Here is a 17,588-nt window from a genome sequence, read left to right on the forward strand (position 1 = left end):
CTCGTCGTATCGAAATTACGATCACCCTGCAAGCAGCTGGACGAAAGAGAACAAGTTCAAAAGAAGAATTTCCTTATATGACTGTATTTCCCAATAGCCGCCGCTTTCATGTGGTAATCAAGACGGAGGTTTCCTGGTCCGTCATCGCTCGATAACCTATGCCGATGGGGATGCTTAACCAGGCCTTCTTGCCCGGAGATTTCTTCCGAGAATAGCTCCCAATTCCTATCCCACAAAAACGGACTGCATGCTGTGTTCGTCTCGAGCAGCCTCAGCCTCCCTGGTGACCGCCCCTGTTGGCGTGTCATCATAAGCTTCTTTAAGTGACCGAATTCGATTGTCATCACGCCGTATTTTCTTTTGCGATCGACCTCCGATTTTTTTCTCTTAAACTGCTGTCGGTGAATTCTGTTGTTTGAAGCCGATTTCCCAACGGCATACATTCGGGCTACACCGTGACGTTGTTTGTTGTACCTCTCTCTTTTAAGTCTCGCTTTTGACTCATACCTTCATGTTATTCCAACAAACTTCCCGAGTACAGACTGGCACAATGAGCTTTAAAAATTACAATGCATCAGCAAGCGGGAGTCAGTCTCCTTCATCCGAAAACCCTTCCAGTAATACTTCACCTTCTATCGTCCCCACTCCACTGTCAGGTTATAGAACATCGGACGATACAGACTCACAAAGTACTCAGTCTCGAGACACTCCAAGCAAAATACCCATAGATCTCCCTCGTCCCTCGTCCGCGAGCAAAGGCGGTTGCTGGTACGCTCTATCGTTCCTCTTATCATCATTCATATCCTGATTCATACGCTTGCGTATGGCAGGACTTGTCGTCTACGAAGAAAGGTTTGTGTACTCCAGTCATCTGACCCTCCACAAACAACTGACACATGTGGCGTAATAGAAATGTGACGAACAGAGAGAAAACGATTCTTGCCAGACATGTATACGATTGAAAATCAAGTGCCTAGGATGGGGATCTAAAAGACCAGAGTGGATGCGGGTAAGTGCACTCGAGTCCACCTTGTTTATCACTTACCATTGACCTTCCCATTAGGATAAACAAGCCGTCGAAGCATACAAAGCGGACATCAAGGCGCAACTCACACGAGCCGGTCTTATCCGTGGCCAACCACGAGCAACAATACTACAAGCCACGGCATCAGCATCTCCCACGTATTCATCGCGACCTTACCAGACGGGCAGTCGAAGAGGAACTCCCGGAACTCCTATAGAGAATTCGAGTACAAATAACTTCGACTTCGTGCACCCTCCACACGGTCATATTAACAACCCCACATTGCTGCCTGTCTTCGGTAGGAGCTTTTGATACCGAGTAGAACGGATGCCAAGGTGCTGACTAACAGTTTTAGCGCAGTTACCACAAAACGTCCAAATGCCTACCTACAACGACCCCAACCTCCACAGCGTAGAACACATCACTTTCTCGCCATCGACCCCTTCACACCAGTCGGGCTTGTCTCCAGATATAGGGCATTTTGATCCCTTCCGAGCAATGAATACAACAGTGGAGTATGATCCGCAACCCCACGGCCTGTCCCCTCTGCCCAGTCAAAGTGTTTTCCAGGAAGAACATGTGTTGTACTATTTTGAGCATGTCCGGAAACTACAATTTGTTTTTGCTGGCAACAACGTGACCAACATAACATATTCGGTGAGTCTCAATGGCTCTTGAATTCGTGAGTCTCATTAATCCGAACTTTTGGGATAAAGCTGGTCCTCCAAGAACCGCAAGGCGCTGTGACCAATTCAATATGCGCTTTAGCAAATTTGCATTTCAACAGAATGCGCATGGCTCACAATCTACAAGTGTCCGACCCTAGCCTTGATAATGCACAAGCACGGGCGTTCTATGAAAACGCACTAAGCCAGATATCAGGGAACATGGGTGGACATATTCGTGAATCAGACGCTATAGCGGCTTTACACTTGCTTAGCTTCTCCTTATTGTCTGGTGGATCGACGGATTGGCGGCCCATGTTGGATTTTTCTTGTAGATGGCTCACACAAATTGGCATTATTGGCAATGAGAATCCGAAGTTGGCTATGCTCAACATGACTGCCCCGACAAGGCTGGCTCTGAAAGCAACCATGGTAAGTACAACTCCACATCAACGTCTGAAGGATGTGATTTGATACCTGTACTATACAGTGGTTAGACATTATGTCCAGCATTAGCCTGATGCGACCACCTAGATACATGGACTTCTACCGGCGTCTCTTCCGTGGTGGGAGTGGCTACTGGGCAGCTTCCCATCAAAGTACCATTGAGGACTTTGTCCTTCGGATGGACAATTTGACAGGTTGTCCAGATGACGTTTTATTGGCTCTCGCGGAGATATCGACTTTATCACATTGGAAGGTCCAGGAGATGCGCAAAGGTTCCTTGAGTATGAGGGGGCTTATTCGACGAGGAGATCAAATTGAACAGCACCTTCGTAGCCATCCAGACCCAACATCGTTTTCAGAGGTGGATCCCGTGCCCTTGCACCCCCACTTTCCTTCGCTAGGTATGGGATCTCATTCGCCACATGAACCGACTAGAGGACAAGCCATGGCGCCATTTCCGACAGAAGATGCACGTCGATCTGTAGCTGGGCTATTCCGAGAAGCAGCCGTATTATATTTGCATACAGTTTTGAGTGATTCTAATCCGGGTACGTACCTAGTTGCATTGTAGTTCGAGGTGTCGCTGATTAGGTCGATTGATCTTAGGCGTGCCCGAAATTATAGAATCAGTCAACAGCATCATGAATACCATGAATCAACTCCATCCATCAGTTGTCGACCGTTCGCTGATGTTCCCATTGTTCCTCGCCGGATGTATGACCGATGATCGAATCAAGCGCGAGACAATCAAGGCAAGGTTGCAAACGCAGGATGAATGCTTTGGAAACATACACCAGATACGCAGAGCCATGGAGGTGTTGTGGCAGCAACGCGACTCGCATGGGGGGAGTGTAGAATGGCGGGAGATGATGAGCAGTCCAAATTTCAATTTGTTGCTGGTATAAAGCTCCACCTCGTATCCGTCGTTTTTCCCCCCTTCTTCAACTGATTCATTTTGATACGTCCTGTTCAGTGCTCTAATAGCGGCTTGGTTTAAACTTGTGACTGAATCTCACTTTGTACTCTTTTAATATGGTACCACTTCTCGTCAGCAAAACGATACTTTAATAAAGATAAAATATGCCAGCGTACCACTGAGAACTTTCGCGAGATGAAATATGAAGTGTATATGAAGCCTTGTTGCGCATATATAGCCAGGCTGATCTGCAGTGACATAGACCATCATTTGTGAGCTTTGCGGAAGGCGTGTCAGAAGACAGGAATGTGCAGAGGGCCATATATACCGATTGACCGGGAATTCCACTTCCCCTTTTGTACATCTGACGACCAATGATCATCGAGAAAAACAAAAATACACCGAATTACGAGAAGGCATACCTGCACGGCCTTGAGGTTTCAAACCCGTTGCCTCCCGAGGCTCCCGTACTTAGCGCAAAACAAATACTTTGTAGGTCGCCAGTGCTGTATGGCGCTGATAAGCTTACGAACATATGTAGCCGGTGCCATGCTTGATGTCAATAGAGCCCAGCGCTCAGTGTTGTGATAGCACAACCTGGTGGCTGGAATAATAAAGGGTGCGAGATGACGGTCTCCGTTGTGATTTTGATTTCTTTGCTGTCCAAGGCGCAATTCAGAAAGATCGAGGACACAATGAAAACCTTGAGCGCTTGAGCAAGAAAACCAGCATCCTCGGACTTCAGATCTTTTAACAGAGGTGTGGTGCCGGGTATAAGAAACAATTACCGGCACACAGCCCAAAGGCGCAAATACACAAAAATAAAAGACACGTGATCATCACGTTCAGAAAGACGAACCGCGTCTCTGTACGTAATTCTTAGCATTGCGGTTGCATGTTGCACTTGGTCTCTTTCCTTTTGAACCCACACTTGACACTTTGGCTACGGTAAACACATAGCGAAGCATACGAAACAATCACCGTTCTGCACAATGTTCAAAGGAATATTGCCTTCAAAGAGAATATCTTCGTCTGAGTTCACCATGGTTACTAATTTTGGAGACGATGTCCTCCAAGGCAAGGAAAATATCCCAGACACCACCGTGTCCGGCGCGCCAGCGAAGTCATCCAAGGCAGCTGGTAACAAAGGCACAACAAAGTCTGCCAAGGTACAGAAAAGTAGCAAAGGCGTCCAGGACATACCAGTGGAACCAGTGATGATGAACCAGGCATTTGACAAGCTACTGGTGAGTAAACACTACTTGTTGTCTTGCATAGCCGGTACAAGCGAGTTATCATTATTTATATAGGATGACCTGCAAATACCTTCTACACTACGCCCTAAACTGGCTGGCATGGATTCAACGGTGAAAGCTGCCATGCTCAAGTCGTCTCATGTTCTTACGCACAATCCACCCGTTTCACCACCTCCTACTCCTCGAACGCTCCGAAAAGCACACAGCAGCGAATCTTTGGGATCTCCTAACCACTTGAAGCCCTTGATCAGCTACGATATTTCTAGGCCTCCCATGACTGCTGGGTTTACTTCAGGCTCTGCCATAGCAAGCCAAGCATCTGCCTCCGTATATGCACTCAACGCACTTCCGTCTGGCCACGGGCGCGGCTCATCAATGGATGCCTACAATACCCTGTCTCGCGGACAAGCTCCTCCTGTCATTCCTGGTGACCTCATCGCGGGCAAAGGAAAGGAAAAAAGCTCCGCCAAAAACATTACACCAGTCAAGTTTTGCAGTATCATGACAGGCACTTCTAGTACACAATTAGACGTGGAAACGGTGAAGAAGCTCAGACTGATGTTGCGAAACGAGTCTGCTAGGTATTTTTCTTTACCTTGTCATGTACATGCCACACAATTTGATGCATCCGCCTCCCTAGCTGGTCACAGGAATTTCTTCGTCTCGGAGGTTACAACGCACTGCTGACTAGGCTGAATGAGATACTAGAAGTTGAGTGGAGGTATGTCTTTAGCTTGCCTCATATTATATATTGATTTGTCTCATTCACCGGTATCATAGGGAAGAACAACACGATGATCAGATTTTGCACGAACTATTGCGTTGCTTCAAAGCACTCTCCACCTCTTCCATAGGATGCTTTGCTCTCAGAAGCTCCAGCCCAACTCCATTTGTTCAACTTGTCGCCTTGCTCTATTCGGACAAGAAACCTGGCGAAGTCGCCACTCGACAACTCATCGTTGATCTGTTACTTATTCTATTTGACCTCTATCCTTCGTCATCTCTTCCTTCTGCAGGGGGAAGGCCTCGCAGGGAGGCTTGGGAATCTACTGTTTCCATCCCCGCTCCTAGCAACCTCATTACACTACCTGTCCCACACAAAACGTTTTTCTCGCTTATTCGTGCATTGCTCTTGACACCCGCACCCCCTCCTACAGAATCTCCTGCTGCGCCGGTATCCCCGCATGCATTCATCGAATCACTCCATCGACCTAGAATATATAAAACGTATCTGCAAGAACTATCCGATATTTGCAGAGACTACTTTTGGGTATTTTGTCATCCAAATAATACGATATGGAATCTTGCCGATACGGACGAAGGAAAGGTAGAAAGACCAAGAGCCCCTGGAGGTATGACAGGAGGCGTCGAATTCGAAGCTATGGGTTATTTTGTCAGTTAGCATCATAAATGTCTATTATTTTACGCTGATCGTTTCCTTCCTCCCGTGTAGACCACACACCTTAAACTTATAAACGCTATTGCGAAGGCTGCAGAAGACTTGGGTCATCCAAAAGAGTATGAGATGTCAGGATACAGGTTCCATTCAGACCTCTTTGCTTCTGGATTGGAACGAATCATTCTGGTAAATTCATTCTTCTGTTTTGCGTATAGATTTTCAGCTAATGCATTTCGTCATGGGATCAGGTTGCTCGCAAGGCATCGACTACATATTATCCAACTCTCCACCTTGAGCTAGCACGATATATTGTACTCGTTGGGAGGTCGAGATACGAGCTCCCATGGACAGTATCGCGATTGATTGGCCCTCCTCCAACCGCTTTAAGCAAGCTTGGGAGGTCATCGAGGACACCTAGAGAAGGACAAGATGCCAGTAGTTCGCCAACCAAGAGAGGCGCGCCCGGATTCGTTGGTATACCGTCTCCAAAGACGATTGAACCTATTAAATTTGAGTGACAGGGATGTGGAACACTCTGGGGCGGATCTTCGACGGTGTATATTACTATGGCGCGATACTGGTTTTAACATGCTTTTTTGATACAATGTTACGTTCATGCAAATTTGTTCCTTGCTCTTTATAAATGCTACTCCTGTTTTTTTATGAAATTTGCATGTTGTTGCTCTTGGACTCGACGATTATAGAGTCGATCATTGCACATAAAATTGATATTTATTCTCGTAGAGCTTCGTAAGACACATGTTATAGTCCTGGTCAAAAGGCCACCCCAGGATTTTGACTACTAGGCACAAAATTATGGGTGCGGGTGCTTTGGCGTGAAAAAAAGCAGGGGCCCCCTAGCTAGCCAACTGGAGCTTGATGATATCAGACAGTTTTTCTGCTGCGGCAATACATGCACCAGCCTAGCCATAAATTGCCTTGTCAGTTGCAAGTTTAAGCCATTCATACTGAGGGAAATTTGAAATACCGGATGTCCTGACACTGGCGTTGAGAACGTTGAAGCATCGCATATCCTCAGATTTTGGATTCCGTATACCCGTTGTTGGGAATCAACAACACCGTTCTCCTTCAATGGGGCCATGCGACATGTACTACTGGGATGATATAATGTCTCGACGCGGTCACGAACTACTTGAACGAGCTCTTCATCGCTTAGGAACGGAAGGTGATGGTCAAGCCCCGGATGTTTGCTATCAGCATCGACGATGGAGGAAAGCGGCTCCGTTTGAGCAATCTTTAAAGCCGCTCTGAGCCCCCGAACGAGAACATCAACATCATGTTGAGTTTGACAATAGCTTGATTAGGCATTAGTTTATGGCGATTTATCAACATAATGGCTCACTTCGGATCGATCAGAGGGTCTTCCCAAGGGCTAGCAGACTTGAGTCGAACCGTGCCTACACTGGTAGGCCTGAGTAGAGGTGTTAATGACATTTTGAGTCGGGGAGGTAAATAGCTATCACACCTTAGCAATGCTACATACATACTGAACGCATGAATGCTGGGTTCAAAAACATTGGTGTGATCTTCCAGCGCCAGTGGAGCATGGATAATTTCGAGATCAGGACTTTCAGGACCAGAGGTGCTGTCTAAAATCTTTTCAGGAAAATCTTTTGAGGGAAAGACAATGGGGTCATCCGATCGAAAGAAAGCAGCAGCCTCTCCGAGCTACAAATGGATATCATTTATGATTACCTTGTGAAAAGAAAGAGAATGACTTACGTTGGAAGCTATCGGGCCTGTTCCAAAGAGCTGGTATTGAACCATCGCCTTGACAAATTTTATGGTGTTGAGAAAACCGACTGCACTCAAAAAGTTAGATGTAAGGCCTGTTCTTTCTTTGCAACGTATATTGACAACAGGGTGATCAACCAGATGAGAGCCTACACCGGGGAGGTCATGCACTAACTGTATCCCATGGCCTTTAAGATGATCAGCAGGCCCCACGCCCGAAATCATCAGGAGCTAAAACGGATTCAAACGGTACTCTTAACAACAAAGATAGTTTTATGCTTACATGGGGAGAGTGTAATGCGCCGCTCCTAGATCACAGTAAGTTGCTGAACCACGAACTTAATCATAACTTACGACAGGATGATTTCTTTCCGAGCACGAGCTTGAAAAGACTGTCCACCCTGCGATGATGTGAAATTCACTCCAACTGCACGAATACGACCATCAACTTTTTCAAACAGGATTCTTGTGGCTCGGGCATGAACGACCACTTTGAGATTGTTCCGGGATAGAACTGCGTCCGTGAGATAAGCAGTTTCTGTCGACACCCTCTGACGCCGTTTGCTAACGTATGTCACTACACCAGAATGGGCGAATGAGAGAAGGAACTGAGAATGGGAAGGCTTACTGACTTAACTGTAATTTGGTGGGCCACACGGGTCATGGAAGTGAGTATAGTGGATATAGTTGACGGGATATGACATCGACCCATGACTCACCCTGTTGATCCCTATAGATCCTTCAGCAAGGTTGAAGTCCGGGGACAGCGGAATGCCAATATTAATGCCTGATTTGATAAAAAATTCGCAGCCCTTCCACATATTCGTGAAGTAGCCAACTTCTACGGGACCTTGGGTCCCGCGCTGGGAGGCATCAGTCTGAGAGAGTCTTGGATCGGGAGTAAACTTTTCGAATTTTCTAAAGTAACTGAACGTAGTCGTGTCAGCATCAAAGTTAAAGATTGTAGCCCACAAGCGCCTTACCGATTAAAGCTGCTCCATGACCACGATTGATCGCCCGTGACTTGCGCCCATTCATCAAAGTCTGATGGTGACCCATACTGAGCCCTGATATTGACTGTCAGGTCAGAAATACACCGATAACAAGAAATACTAACATCATCGCATTCACAGATGAGCCTTCAGGTTGTTAGTCCAAAGTTAGCGCAGGAGGTTACAAAGCTTACATCCTCCCAACAGTTTACCTACAAATATGGTGAGTATGGCACTGGAACATGAATCATAAACTGATTATTACCTCTAGGCATGTATTTCTTTTTGCCATTCGCGTGTACTTGAGGCGTTGTGTAAAGCTGATAGCCATATTGAGTTCGAAGGGCAGGGCCCCATGCTGAAGGAAGTCTACTTTCAAGTACTTGCTTCCCACTTCAAGAGCTATGAGCATGTTTGAATTGCACAAAGCTATACATGAACGAACTCACCTTCCACCTGCTTCTATCACTAGAACGCGTAAAGAAGGATCCTCTGTCAAACGAGAAGCTAGTACACAGCCAGCCGTTCCTGTAACATACTTGATGTAAGTCCCTAAGTACTAATAATATGCACCCAGCTTGTAACATACCTCCGCCGACGATGACGACGTCGAACTCATCGTAACTCAAGTCGTTGACTCGACGAGCTACCGTAGAATAATCAGTGACAAATCTTGACCTCCTCACAAGAAAGTGACGAAGATTAATGGCGAGAATGGCCAGCAATCCTCCTGAGATGTACCGATAGTACCCGGCTTCTTCCTGGAAGATAGCCCGGATTATAGGAAGTGCATCAAGTATTTTCCGCATTCCGCCAGCCAGATATAATGACATCGTGTAAATATATATGTCTTCGCGTTTTTTAGAGGACTGCGTGTGTGTGCGTGTGAAAGAGAGAGGAGGGAGGGAGGGAGAGAGAGAAAATGCGAAGTCTTTGCCAGATTTAAGGAGGCCCAAAGGATTCCAGCTTACCGGTTGGATGTGGGCGAACCTGCATATTATATATGGCACTCAGATTTAGCGATTCTACTTTATGAGTAGACTCACACACATACCGGAAACAGGGCCCATCTTAACTTATAATAGATTCGATCAACCCAGGCTTTACGAGAGGTTTCTGTTTTCGACATTCAGGTGATGAGGCTACCAGTACCCAGCTTATCGACTTTAAATATCATGACCTTGAGAAGATTGTCTGTGCGTTGGAACGACCCACACGTCATGCGCGTGCACACAAAACGGAAACACCTAATCGAAGGAGCAAATAAAACATGTTATTGACAGCCGCTATCGATGGGAAATTGGCAATACCTAACTGAAGCACCGCAGAAGCTGCTGGTGAGTTGGAGACGTTATGTAAAACTCCCAATTTCTCAATGTACTATATGTAAAGTATAAACTGTCAGCATCAGTGATTTGGTCTAACAGGGGAGACGACATGACGATTACTCCATAATTTCACAATGTTACCGAACCATGCCATCGTATCGCACTACTCAGTAGTCCGCGCAGATGATCGTAACCAGGTTGATCCTCGAAGTGGAGCTGACGGTAGTGCAAGAAAGCCTGAATACTCCGAGCAGAAGCGGCACAGGTGTTCTAGCGTGGACCGGAGGACATCGAAGATAAGGATGTTGGCATATTTTTCCGTGCCTGACCAGTGTAACCGAGGAATGCTTAGCACTTTACCAGGTTGCTTGTCTTCATATGGTATTAGCAGACGCTGCTGGGGAACGTAACACCTGGTACACGTTCGATTTTGTCAGAGGCTGAGCACCTGCGAAAAAGCGTGTCGCACCATATACACGATCTAACCATGGTGTGACGTGCCGTGAATGTTTGAAATTGTCATTGTCGATGTCAGATAGATACAAAAACACGCATCAAAACTGCCATAACCCAAGTGTTTAGTCAACTGGTATGATTTGGCGATTCTGCGGTTGAAATCCATCGTGAAAGATAGCTGTAATATGCCTACAAGTGAGACTCAAGCTCCAGGGGACATCCTAGTACGTCAGGAGTTAGTGCTACTTCTATATTAAATATCGAGACCACGTACCTCGCCAACCACACCACTGTAAAAGACAAATCTAAGGTATAGAAAAGCTCGAGCAAAGTATGGTTTGGGCTAGTCCACTCAGCATCAGAAGTGACCCTGGGACAAGGTTAACGAGTCACTGCAAGGCTGAGGAAAAGACTCGGAAGAGAACTTCCACCCAACGTTAACGTAACGGTGACTCTCAGTAAAAACGCTCAGTCACATAGAGTCATGTGTAGTCACAGATAGTCATAGCATAGTCACGCAAAGTCAAAGTCTACCCACATAGTCACAGAGTTGACAACATTGAAAATAAATTTGGAAATTGAGACTGAAACGTAGTCACATATAATGTTGTACAGTCAAGTACAGTCATACCATAGTCATATTTTGGTGCAAAGGCTACTCCTTATGTGAATTCACTAAGTCTCAATGCTGCACATTACTTTGAACTTACACTCAGGAAAAGCAATGGCATAAATTGTGACAAAATAACATTTATAATACAACATTTGTACAAATGGTTCTACTTACTAGTCCTCAACTTGTGTACCTTCCTTCTGTTTCTCAAGCTCTTCTTCAGTCAGCCACTCAAGCCCTGGATGTTTTCGAAGCACATATACCCTACTGTTGTAACACCAAATCCCAACAATGTCAACTATAGAAGAAATAGGAAGAACTTTAATATCTTTGGCCCATTTTCCTCTCCACACATTTAGAGTACAATGAACATCCACAAGGGGATGATATACAACAAATTGCTGTGTATTTCCTTCAAGTCCTTCAATTTCATAGAATGCAATTGCTTCACCAAAGATTGGGACCAAATTTGCATCATTTCCTTCAAAGTAACGATGTGACCTTGAAGGAGGGTGTCCATGTAGTTCACTTATCTGGGTGTTCAAGACATTTTTTTTGCTCACATGCATTTTCCCCCACCTTGTGACTGGTATATTTGGATCAAAGGACCTTTTTTCCCAGGACAAGATAGCCTGTATATGAATAAAAAAACTTTGACCAGGTTTATATTCACGTTTTCTGATTGGAACCTTGGAAAAAAATAAGGCCATTTTCTTGGATCCTAGCTCAGTCTGCAATTCAGGGTAGTAGGAGAGGAGAGCTTTCATGACTTCTTTCTCATAGATGAGATTAGCTAAATTTGCAAAAGGTGCTTTTTTGGAACGGATCTTGTGCCCAATTTCTCCAATAGTCCTTTCCACAGTAGCTTGAGAGCCAAGGCGAAGTGATCCATACCACTCAATATACACAGGAACATGGACCAACTGGAAAATACATAATCAAAACCTTGAAATCTTCTCAGGATGTATTCCAACATAGATTCTTTCAAAATCAGTTAAGAATACTTTGATGAGCTGGTGGAGATTAGTCAAATCTTCAGTGCTTCTTGCTTTGATAGTCATAGCAAATTCAAATATAGCCATGAAATGGGAGAAGTTCTGAAGCACTGAGGAGTTCATCCCTAGCTCAATGCCAATTGTTATTATATACCAATACAATAATGCCATCCACTCATAAATTTTGTATTGACTTTGCCTTTTCAAGAGGGGATCACGAACTGGGCCACAAAAAGAGGGTGGCAGAGTTGATATTCCTGAAGCAACTAGTTTACCAAACATTTCTGCCTTTTGTGTGCTGAGGTGGATGGGTTCAGATTGTGAGCTATGGATTGTCCACAAATCCCATATAAATGCAACAATATTCTTAAAAAGTAAATGAAAAGGATCAACTGGAAAAGAAGAAGGATGAATAAATGCTGGGCTTGCTGCTGCTAGAGGCATGTGAGAAATTCCTGTTTCTCTTGTGATTTTAGCACGAAGATTTTTGACTGTAGTATCATTGAGTTGATTGATTGTACTCCAATAGTGCTCTTCAGTACACATTGGCAAATTGTCCAGGTTGTATGTGGGGCGCTCACTGTTATACTTCTGGTTTTCTGGTGGTGATAATGGATAGTACTGAGCCTTAGCACCTTTTTCAAGACTGGATCTGGCCCCTTTGATTAAAACAAATCTATCACCATAATTTGCAGTATGTCCAGTCATTCCATTTAACTTTGCTGAGCCTAATATATCTCCCAGTATCATAGACATGTACATGCGGTTTATAAAGTAGGAGGAATCTATAGCATCCCACATCCATATGCCTTGACTGCATTTTGCTGCATCTTGAAAAAGGGGATATACAAATGATTCAATATTTTCTGGACTTTGGGGTCCTGGAATGGCCATAGTTAATATGATATTGTTAGAATGGTACCTCAATTCTGGAGGGAGGTTGAGCAATATCAGAATTAATATCCAATTATCAGACTGTTTCTTCATAGTAAGCTGAGCACCATCAGTAGATAGTGCAAAAGCAATGTCACGTTCATCCTGAAACAACCCCATGTTTTTGTAGTGATGTTCATGAACACTTCCACTGGGGAAGTCAGAATATCTTGCCTGAGCCTGCACCCCAGAACTTTGAGATCCAACTGCAAGTAACTTTAGTGTTTCTTGTAAATATCTATCTCTGTATCGCAGGAGTTGTGATGATTGCTTGTTTGCAAACATTGCTTGAATGATTGAGATAAAATATACATATAGCATTTGTGCTCTGGGCTTAGGTTTAGATCCAGCAATGTAGCGCTTCTCTCCACATGCAATCCGGCCCTTTATAGTGTGAGGACAAGATTTCAAGTCCTTGAAGTCCCCTGTATATGCAATACAGCTCCTTGGGCACATATCAATCTTTACAGGCTCAACCTTGGCCAGAGATCCGGCCAGCTTGCAAACAGCATATAGTGACAATATGTCTAACTGACTAGCTTGTTGTAATACCTGTGCATGCAGTTCATATGCCTTGACAGTACCATTTGACTTCTTCCATGCAATGTAGTGTTTGAGGCTGTGGATCTCTAAATCTGTTAGGCTGCTTGGCTCTGAAAATGAGGATGGGGGAACAACTGGACACTTGTATCCATCTAAGAGTTTTGCTTGCAGGTCCCTTTGAATAGGAGGATAGTTGGCAACAGTACTATTACTAAAACTTGTTTGATTTTCAGTATTTGCCTGTGGCATTGTGTACATATGTTCAGAGGCCCTTTGGCCATAGTTCTACCATGTTTGAGCAAAATCTGCGCTGTGAGTGAAGCTGGCCATGCTGATCATTGTACAATTTCATCATATATTTACAGTGTGAAGCAACTTTACATTGCAGTCCCGAGCAATTATCTGCCCAGTAATACCTATGTAATTGGTGTCTCTACAACCACAGCATATTCCGCATAAATTTGCTCTCCATACACAATGGACTGGAGCAAATCTCCGTGCTCCAGAGGGCATTTGGTGATTATCAGGCAGAAATGCGGGGTCAAGCGTGACAGAGTGTGACAGGGCATGTGTTTGGTGAACGCATCGTGAAGTTTCTATTCTTAACGCGAGGAGACAACAAATGATGATGAGTGATAAGGAACATCATATGCCATCACACACCGTCACAGCGTGAAAGGCAATGTTTTGCTGTGACGCTGCTGGCCAGGAGATTTCTCAGTGTCGGTCTTGTTCATCTACACAATTAAATATATAGAGTATACATGTCTGTTCGCATTATACAAATCAGAGAGTTTCTGTCTATTTAGTTTCTTAGTTAATGTGTTGTATTGAGCTTGAGGCACGTGGGTTGATCTGGTGTGAAAAGGACTGGTAGTGCACTGTAGTAGTAGCTCATTGATTTTTTCAGGCCATTGTCACTTTAGACAATGAGTCTGAATAAGATATAGATATTTCTATTGACGGCACGTCAGGATGAGAAAGCCAAGCGGCTTGCATGTGTGCATGCTGGGCGGCTAGTAGATCCGAGTGAATGGTAAATTGGTTTCCGTAAGATTCAGTAAATACCAGGTATCATCCGGTACTTCACTCTCCCTGCCCATTCTTCCCCATTCTTTCCCAAACTTTCTCTTCATCAATTCATCCTCAGCCAGACATCTCCTAATCAGAATGAAGACTGAAATGATCATTGAAGCCACCCAGGTTACCACTGTAACCTTCACTAACATATTACCAGTAACGCCAGAATCTCTTAACCATGACCCCAAATGACCATGCACCATGAGAACACCTAATAAACACATCGCCGTGGTGGTATAGCTTGGATGGCATACGAAAGAGTAGGGTCCAGCAGTAATCAGTTGGTGATTTGTGTGTACACCAAGGTTGAACATAAATAGTTGTCCCAGAGCACGATAGCATGTCCAACGGAGAATACCAGCAACAGTCATGAGGGAAGCACCAACAAAAAATGGAGCTGTCATTGGGCGGGCATCTGAGCTAACCAACACCACGCAATTCAGGATAGTGAGAGCACCTGGCGGAAGACTTAATGGAGGGAGTAGTGGCAGCACAATAGCGGCAGTCTGACAAATGTTGAATAGCCAGAACAATGCCTGGAACAAATATATGTTGTACTTTGAGCAGTAGAATGAAGGACTGATGTAGGTAAATACTTTAAGCGGCCGCAGACTTGCAATGATAGTACATTCAAAAATGTATTCGTGAAAGGAAGGTTTTACCACCTGCAGAGTGGGAGCATTCAGAGGAGTGATAGTAATGAGAATGACAAATACAGGTAGATGATGAATATCCTCAGGCAAGTGGTGCATCCGGAGCGTCTGAAGACTGATAAGTTCCGCTCAAGTCCAATTTTGGGGGATGATCGATGACACACCAGCGAGAAGGGAGTTACAACATCATGACAGGCCGCATCACAATAATGCTAAGCATGTATATTATACCGGCTGTATAGCTTGGATGGCGCACGATGGAATAGGGCCCAGTAGTGACGAGTCGGTGGTCTTTGCGTCCGCTGAGATGGAAGGTGAATGATGGTCCAAGAGCACAATAACATGCCCAATGCAAAAGACCACCAAGCGTTGCCAGGAAGGCTCCAATGAAAAAAGGAGGCGTTATAGAGCAAGTATCTGGGCCTCCTAGTACATTTATGATGTCGTGAACAATTGGTGGAAGTTTCAAAGGAGGAAGTAGCAGCAGTCTAATGGCAGTGATCTGAGCTAAGGTGAGTAACCAGGTGCTTGACTAAAATTATAATTGTCAGTTATTACTCGAACAGTTGATTGACCTCGATGAGCACCCTAACTGGCCAAATACTTGCTGTTACGATAACACAATTTTCGGACCTTTAAATTTCATTCTCCTCTTCAACTTTCTTCTATAGTTTTCACACACTGTGCCATGCGGCACCTTCCTTTGTTCAAACTCCCCTTTTCTCACGCTGTGCTGCTTTTCTTTATTTATGGCTACAGAACTCTCACGCAGTGGAGCTGGTCACACGGGCTGTGCCCCATGACATCATCAGCCACTGCTTCCATCAACTATATAGTACACATGTACAAATAACCTGTAGTAATATAAATACCCAATAGATCCAGAAGACTCCTCAGCGAGTCCTCCTGTTGTTTACCCACAACTAACTCGGTCCTATCCTAAAGGGTAACCACTCCCCTCACTACCTTTATGGCTTTGTCTGAGTTGTGCGCCAGAGTATACAAACTCTTGGTTGTTACACTTGCCGCAACATAGCTGAAACAAATTTTGCAAAAGGAAGGTTTTGCTAGCTCCTGACAATCAGCAATATGCGGAGGGGTGATGGTGACATGTAAGCCTATAGCTGATGACAGGAGAAGGACAGCCTTGAGAAGAGACATGGGGTATTTTGCATTATGCTCGAAGCTGTTGGGACGTGGCCTTTTTATCCTAAAGAAAATGGATATCAGGTACTTGAAAGACCAAAACTGGAAATGCAGTACCACACAAAATGGTGGGGCACATGCGACCATTGCTATGGATAAAGACCTTTATGCCAACTCATCTGGCCCTTAAGAACAACTTGCCAAGGAATGAGTATTACGGTAAACGTAAATTGCATATTCTTGGCATTGACCTTGACTTCCAGAGTCTGACACATGATTAGAAGCTAATGCAGCCGAAGTCACTGGATCAGGTATGAATAATCATGTAATATCCGCCTGACAGAAATGCTTAGGAATGTGAGGAACTTTGGGTGAATTGGTTGGGGGCTGCAGTGCAAAAATTAGGGCGGTGAGAATGGTTCATATAAATTCTCGGATGACTAGAGTTTTGAGGGCATTGAAGAAGGAGAAAAACTTGTCCCAGATCACTAAACAACATAAGATCAGTGAAGTCAAGGACTTCCGAAACAGGTTACGCACAGATCATGATTTCAAATGTTGTTATAATAGGAACATCAGATGAACTATGAGAAACTTGGAGGAGTTGAGCTGAGTAAGAATCATTGCCATGAACAATTTGGTTCAGATGAATTCAAATCTAATGTGTTCGTAAATAGTGCATAGAGATATGACAACGGGCTGAGCTCACACAGATACCAACGGCCATGAATGCGTGGGCACTCCTGAGAAATGATGTTCCGCAAATATGAACTGTTACCTTGAACAGGGTACACAGCACATTGACATTATATTCCCCTTGAAATATAATGAAATTTTGCGGTATGGTTGCCAAATCGTACTCTTGCTTTTAGAAACTGGGGGAATAATCAATTACATAGATATGACCAGCACCATCAAAAGGAAGATCAGTATATGCCAACTCAATAGATACCAGGAATCAGCCAGTACTTCACTCTCCCTGCCCACTCCTCCCACTCCTTCCCAAACTCCTTTTTCATCATCTCATCCTCAGCCGGATATCTCATAAACAGGACTATAGTAGAAGTGGACATTAAATCTGCCCAAGCTATGATTGTGGCTCTCGCCCACAAATTGTCAGTGACGCCAGAGGATCTCAACCAAGACCCTGCATAACTGTGCATCAAGAAAATGCCCACTTGAAATGTACCAGTGGCAGTGTAACCGGGGTGGTGTACTACAGAGTAGGGTCCACTGCACTGGGTGCATAGCCAAATATATCCATGAAAAACAAAAGCAAAAAACCTGGAAAACAAAAATACGTTCTTCGAGGTAAGTCAAACATAGTTATTTGTAAGCTTACCACGTGCGAGCGACGCCTGCTATGCTACAGATCTGTATTCGAGCA

General features: G+C 44.6%; 4 protein-coding genes across 4 annotated transcripts in view; 2 read left to right on the forward strand and 2 right to left on the reverse strand.

Moving 5' to 3' along the window:
- Positions 1–417: 417 nt before the first annotated feature.
- Positions 418–3,226, forward strand: SERLADRAFT_467528 (uncharacterized protein; the record flags this gene model as incomplete). Its single annotated transcript, XM_007318316.1, has 8 exons — positions 418–768; positions 831–852; positions 911–1,009; positions 1,064–1,322; positions 1,380–1,681; positions 1,741–2,121; positions 2,180–2,684; positions 2,743–3,226. 8 exons carry the CDS (start codon positions 512–514, stop codon positions 3,039–3,041), a joined length of 2,124 nt encoding a protein of 707 aa, XP_007318378.1.
- Positions 3,227–3,936: 710 nt separating this feature from the next.
- SERLADRAFT_356047 (uncharacterized protein) lies at positions 3,937–6,372 on the forward strand (the record flags this gene model as incomplete). The annotated part of the gene is made up of 7 exons (XM_007318317.1): positions 3,937–4,155; positions 4,186–4,299; positions 4,363–4,889; positions 4,949–5,029; positions 5,089–5,701; positions 5,762–5,893; positions 5,956–6,372. The coding sequence occupies 7 exons, from the start codon at positions 4,045–4,047 to the stop codon at positions 6,223–6,225; spliced, it is 1,848 nt and encodes a 615-aa protein (XP_007318379.1).
- Positions 6,373–6,446: 74 nt separating this feature from the next.
- On the reverse strand, positions 6,447–9,287 carry SERLADRAFT_415489 (uncharacterized protein; the record flags this gene model as incomplete). The annotated part of the gene is made up of 14 exons (XM_007318318.1): positions 6,447–6,630; positions 6,696–7,023; positions 7,071–7,139; positions 7,194–7,396; positions 7,451–7,693; positions 7,746–7,770; positions 7,817–8,070; positions 8,182–8,380; positions 8,446–8,529; positions 8,580–8,601; positions 8,649–8,666; positions 8,720–8,847; positions 8,904–8,982; positions 9,044–9,287. 14 exons carry the CDS (start codon positions 9,285–9,287, stop codon positions 6,565–6,567), a joined length of 1,962 nt encoding a protein of 653 aa, XP_007318380.1.
- Positions 9,288–14,338: 5,051 nt separating this feature from the next.
- The window catches only part of SERLADRAFT_369602 (uncharacterized protein), a gene marked incomplete at both ends in the record, with an annotated part of 3,937 nt that continues 687 nt past the window's right edge, over positions 14,339–17,588 (reverse strand). Inside the window, one exon of the mRNA XM_007318319.1 lies at positions 14,339–14,938. Within this exon, the coding sequence (XP_007318381.1) occupies positions 14,339–14,938 (600 nt within the window). The remainder of the gene's footprint in view (positions 14,939–17,588) is intronic.

This window comes from Serpula lacrymans, assembly GCF_000218685.1.
Source record: "Serpula lacrymans var. lacrymans S7.9 unplaced genomic scaffold SERLAscaffold_7, whole genome shotgun sequence".
NCBI classification, from domain to species: domain Eukaryota; kingdom Fungi; phylum Basidiomycota; class Agaricomycetes; order Boletales; family Serpulaceae; genus Serpula; species Serpula lacrymans.